The 5911-nt window shown below is 44.4% G+C and overlaps 1 protein-coding gene across 1 annotated transcript; it reads left to right on the top strand.

Annotated features, from left to right (window-relative positions):
- Positions 1-565: 565 nt before the first annotated feature.
- Positions 566-3478, top strand: GSC2 (goosecoid homeobox 2). The gene is made up of 3 exons (XM_019506641.1): positions 566-869; positions 2304-2551; positions 3125-3478. The coding sequence occupies exons 1-3, from the start codon at positions 566-568 to the stop codon at positions 3227-3229; spliced, it is 657 nt and encodes a 218-aa protein (XP_019362186.1). The 3' UTR covers positions 3230-3478.
- The last annotated feature ends 2433 nt before the right edge of the window (positions 3479-5911 follow it).

Below are 5911 nucleotides of genomic sequence, written 5' to 3'. Positions count from 1 at the left end.
CCCCCTGCCGGGAATCAGAGACTCCAACACAATGGAGATCATAACCACCTCAAATCTACACTTGAGATGGAGAAATCAGATTTCCTCCTAGAGTCATTTCTGTGGGATTAGCTAAATCTTAGATCCACACTAACCCTTCACAAAGCTGCCAAGATTAGTTAGAATTTATTTTATTCACAGGGGGGTTTACGGTTTTCTTTCCAAAGGGATTATATATGTGTGTGTGTGTGTGTGCGCGCGCGCGCGCGCGCACGTGTGTGTGCGTGTGTGTATGTATTTTCAGGATGGCCTCAGTTGTAAAGCAGCTAGCTTAGGTGATAAAAAGTGTGTGCGTGTATATAATATCGAAATCCCAGGTGCAAGAATGACAATCACTTTAAGCTAAAAGAAAAGGCAGCAATTCCATATGGCACCACTGGACTGTTTTAAAAAGATTCAGAGTGCAAGCTGTCCTCTTCTTTGTAAGTCCGCATGGCACAGATAGGGTTTTTGTGAAAAGCAAACCCTATCTCCTCCAGCTGCTGAATGTGAACTGCCAGTTGCCACAGCCACCGGTCCTGGAAGAATGTCTTCAGAAGCATCGCTGGACATGGACCTGAGCAGGAGAGGCCTGAAGAAGCAATGCTCCTTCACCATCGACAACATTCTCTCCAGCCCGCGGGAGAGAAATCCTCAGGTTCTGGTGCCGTTCTGCCTCCGGGGTATCTTGGACTGTGAGCCCAAAGGCCTTTGTGCTCTAGAGGCTATCACGGCCAGCTCTCTGCAGGAGGAAGAGGATGAAGAGGAAGAGCTGGAAGCTGCTGGGTGCAGCTGCTGCTGCTGTTCTCACACAAGTGCTCGTTCCCTTCAGGACCCTCCAAACTGGCTAGGTGAGTACGCTGTTTTATGACTCACTGCCAGACTCTCACTGAGGGGGCATCATATCTCACTTGCACGAAGGCAACAATACTCTGTAAAGAAGCAAAATCAAGGGACAGAGCGACTTTACAGCTCTGTGGCCTGCAGCCTTGCCATCTTGCATTGTGTTTTTGTTAGATTGAACCTCAGCAAGGTTGGGATGGGTTGATTCTCATGGGCATCTGCAAGGAAGAGCTAGAATGTGGCAGGATATCACGTGGATGATGCTGTAGCGGGCACACTTCTTTCTAAATCAGTATTGAGTCAATGCCTTAGCAGAACTGGGCTGCTCCTGTCTAAATAAGATAAAAAAGCAAGACCTTAACTTCTTACAGCCTCTGATAAGCCTACAGCACTCTGTACCAGTAGAGCTCTTAATCGCTCACATGTAACTGGGGCCAAACCAAACTACATTTCTCCCATCCCTGTTTTCAGTTGGGTCCAGTATTCTTTACTCCTTGTTTCCAGGTGTTGTGGAGGTTTGACATGCTACTTTACTGAGAGGGCTTCAGCAATGCATATATGCATGTGCTTGAAATTAAATATAGTTGAACATTTTGTTGTTTCACCCCAAGGGTGACTTCCTTTCAGGGTGGATGAAGTGGTCTGTGCATGCAATTGGCACGGCAGCTGAAGTCCGCCAGAGTGTGTTGGTGTGGCATGTATCCAAACCACTAAGTTATTAGCACTAATCTATTACTGCACTGCAAACAGTTTTAAAATTATTAGTTAATATTAGTCAATCACCTTGAAGGGGAAGGCTGCTCAGACCTGTAGCTACTAAGTGGTACAAAATCTGGCTCTTTATGGGAGTGGCTGTGCTTTTATTTCATTGCACATAATGAAGAAAAAGTGGTATTTCACCTCAGTGAGTTCTGGATCAACACTTGCACACTTCCTGGCACAGTGAAGGAGAGATATAGGCAGGGACTGTGTAGTTTATGCTAGTTATGATGTTTTTATGCTAGTTATAGTAGTTAAAAAAATGTCACGGCTTTTAAACCCATCTAATGATTTTGGGGGCCAGACTCCTGACTTTTTTTAAGGCACAGGGTTGACAATACTGACACTGATAATCTAGCTATGGGATAGTATTACCAGCCTTTTCTTTCCTCTCACCTGAAGAGTTTCTTTTTGACCCTTGCCCTTACCCAAAGCCTCAACTCAAGGCAAGAGCGCCTTCATTTCATCCAAGGTAGCTGAACCTGACCTGAATCATAGTCAGTTATCAGAGCTGATCCGTCCTAAGTCACTTAGCAGGGTTAAAACAATTTGTAATCTGCCTTTCTCTGTACCATCCCCAGTTTCAGCCTGCCTGGGACTAAAAGCGGAGATCTGTCTTCAGAGTGATCTGCATTTTAGGACTGGAATAAAATACTGTACATTTCCAACTCTTTTTTCATTAGACACCAGGTTCCCTTGGCCTATGCGGCTTTTTCATCCTGCTGTGAGAGCCTGTAAAAACCCTCGGGGGAGCCAAAGCGAGCTGCAGACCTTCCATCAGATCCAGAGGCGGACCCGGCGGCACCGGACTATCTTCACAGAGGATCAGCTCCAGGCCCTGGAGGCTCTTTTCCACCAGAACCAGTACCCGGATGTCATCACCAGGGAGCACCTTGCAACTCGCATCCACTTGAAGGAGGAGAGAGTAGAGGTGAGATTCTTTCATACTCTGGGCCTGCAAACTATTTTCCACCCTATTTGCTGAAAAGTAGATGCCCAGGAATCAGCCTAGATGGCTGCATACTCCACACCACAAAGTACCACTTAAATAGCACCCTTAGAAATTCAGCAGGATGCTATTTAAACCCAAAGCATAACGGAGGAGCACAAAAGAACACTCATGTAAGCTGATTCTACTGGTGTGGCCTTCAGTACTCATGCATTCCTGTAGCTGCATATGGGAATGCACATGCATGCTGACACACAGACACACACGCACGCACACACAGACCCACACACGTGCACGTGCGTATGCACGCTGTCTAATTCTGCTGCTGTGTTCCTGTTCTGGTATATATTTCTATGCTCTTTCTGTTCTACATAACCAAGGGGATTCCAAGTGTATGTTGCATGTGGCTGAACAAGAAATCTGCTGAGATCCTGCAGCAACTCCTGTACTAAGAGTCCAGGGCAGGAGTATGGAACAGCTTTTTCCAGTCAGAATAGGGGGCCATCAGGCATAGGCTCAAGACAAATGCTTTATTTTTTTCCTTTAAATCCATAGGTTTGGTTTAAAAATCGACGGGCCAAGTGGCGGCATCAGAAGAGAGCTTCTGCATCAGCACTCATCCTTCAAGGCACCAAGAAGCCATCTGAGGAGAGCTGCTAGGGGTGGAAGCTAAATCTCGCCTAGCCAACACAGAGGCCACCAACTTCCCCTGTTCCCTGGTTTCTCTGAGAAGAGGTAGCAGACTGAAGGGAGGCAGAGAAATAAAGCAATAAGGGAATTGTGTAATTATAGCAGGGCTGGCAAGCCAGTCAATCAACTGGTCAAATATTGTTAATTGACCAGTCAATTGACTGCCTATTTTTGACCGGTCAAAGATTAAAAAGCATTTTATGGGGAGTGAATTTTTTTTTGCAGTTTTCTTGACAGAAATATGATTTTGTATTGTTTTTGACACATTTCTTACTGGGAAATTTGTGCTTTTTCTGTGTATTGTTTGACTGTATTGGCAATTTTTTACTATTTTTGACTGGACAATTGACCAAGCTTTATTTAACAGGTCAAATGACCAAACCTAAATTATAGAAGGAAAAAAGCTGGTCAAGGCAGATGGGGTATTTTTTGGGATATTTTTCATTTTTAAAGTGCTTTTTGATTAGCATCTTCAGCTTGCCTGCCTTGATGCCTGGCTCCCAAATAGTTGGTGATTAGGTTATTTTTTAATCCAAACAAAGTTTGTTGTGTGACAAATAATAACAAATGTATCACATGGGGCACGTTCCTCCAAAACCTTAAGCATAAAAATAGCCAGAAGCCAGCACAAGGGATAGAACCTGCATCAGCATTAGTATTGTAGTTGTGTGTCTGGGGTGAATGTCTGTACCTCAGAGATAGTGAAAGATTTCTTTTTATTTGTCTTTATTTTGTGTATGTGTATGCTTTATTATAAAGTAGAACTGGAGATGCCATCTAAAAATGAACGTTGTATTGTTTACAGTGTCCTGATGATGTCTAGCACTGCATTTTGGGGTCAAGGTGGAAATTGGTTGATTTATTACGCAACTCGAAACAAGGACTTTCTGACTTCAGTCTTCAAAAGGAGCTCATTTGTGTAATAGTGTGTGTCTGTGTGTGTTGGGGGGGTACTTTGTCAAAGCACTGATGGCATTTTTTAATTAGCATCCCTAACTAATCAGACCCAGGCATGCAATCTAGTTGGCTGTTATGAAAGACGGGGAGAATTTCTTTCCAAAACAAATCACTCTGCAGCTGCTCTGGTCACAAGGGGACAGTTGCACTGTGGAGTGATTGCAAGTGCCAATACAAATCAAACGGCAAAAAATGTGTACATTAACATGTAACACAGCAGAGCAACAGTGGCATCTGCTGGTGGGGTATTAATTAGAGCTTGTACAGACAGAAGCATATGTTTCAGCATGCAAACAAGCTGTTCCTTTTATTGCTCCACTGTAACTGGAAAAGTAAACTCATTTTACTTTCTGGTTTCCAGCACAGGCCAAGCTTTGGGGGCTGGAGTGATGCCCTTTGCTTCACAGTGCACCAGATGAAAGACTCAGCTGCTTTTTTTGGGCGGCATTACCCTGCCTGCTGCATATGTGCTAAGGATTAGTATTATTGGCAGCATCCTACAAGCTTTTGAACCCTAGTTTCTGCTTCTCATCTCCATCTGTGTTAAGTCCTTTGCATAGATTCCTCCTCATTTTCAGATCCCTCTGGCTGACTATAGGTAAGAGGGAGAGAGAGTGAATTAAGCATGACTGGGGTGTCTTGAAGCGCTGAGTAAAATAAAGATGATTTATAACATACGTATCAGGGAGACAACAGTTACTGGAACTGAAGTCCAGGCAACGACCTTTCTGAACTTCTGAAAAAAATGTTACTAAGGCCATCAAAATACTGTGACGTTAAATAAGTTCTTTCACTTCTAGGGCACCCTTTCGTCCCTTCTCTGCTGAAGGGCTGACAGTAAGGGCCACTTGTTAGTTAAGTGAGATAAACCTGAGTTTTTGCCTGTCTGCTGATATAACTAAAAGCAGGAGAACTTCTAGTGGTGGACACTCTGCTGTTCAGTGCAGTATGCAGCTAAACAGTGCAGCCTGAGGGTGGGGACTGCACACCAGGAACTAGGGCATGAGTAAATGCAAACTTGTATTTATTCAGTGTTCAAATGTTATAAGCAGCAAGCTTTTTTCAAGATGGGACACAGGCAGAGGCAAGGTAATACCATCTGTTTCTCCAGTGTGGACCATGTGAAAGGTACTAATCCAGCATTAATGCACTGTTTGTCCTTTGAAACCTACCATGCAGTGCAGTACTCACAAGCAGTAGTTGTTGCTGTGATGCTTACATAGATGATGCATAAGTAAAGTTATTATTGTGTTAAGTCTCATTTGTGTGTTCCTGGCAAAATCAGACCTCTCTCCTGTGATCTGCTCACTTGTGTGGATTTTCTCTCAGAAATACGCACTTAATGCTTGCAGGCCACCTGGAGACTCTAACAACTGCTCAACTTGCAGAGCCACCTTTACCAAAAGCACTGCTGTGTCGAGCACTTTGCTTCAGATTTGGCTCAGTCTGCAGCTAACTAAATGGGATAAAAGTGACTGTTGAGGCCTGTAAATACTATATTTACTCAAATATAAGATGAGCTCCCTCCCCCACATCAGCATGTGGTGGGGAGCTCATCTTATACTGACATGTGAAGCAGAGTGAGGAGCAGGTGGCTGTGGAGCCTGGGCCAGGGCAGGAGTCAGACCCAGAGCAGCTTCCTGTTCCCCACTCTGTGGCTTCTACCCCCTTCCCACTCCTTCCTCCCTTACTGCC

This window comes from Gavialis gangeticus, unplaced genomic scaffold (genome assembly GCF_001723915.1).
Source record: "Gavialis gangeticus isolate Ggan-Ray unplaced genomic scaffold, GavGan_comp1, whole genome shotgun sequence".
In the NCBI taxonomy this organism is placed as follows: Eukaryota; Metazoa; Chordata; order Crocodylia; family Gavialidae; genus Gavialis; species Gavialis gangeticus.
The sequence above is the reverse complement of the archived record's forward strand: the minus strand, read 5'-3'. Positions and strand labels throughout refer to the sequence as shown.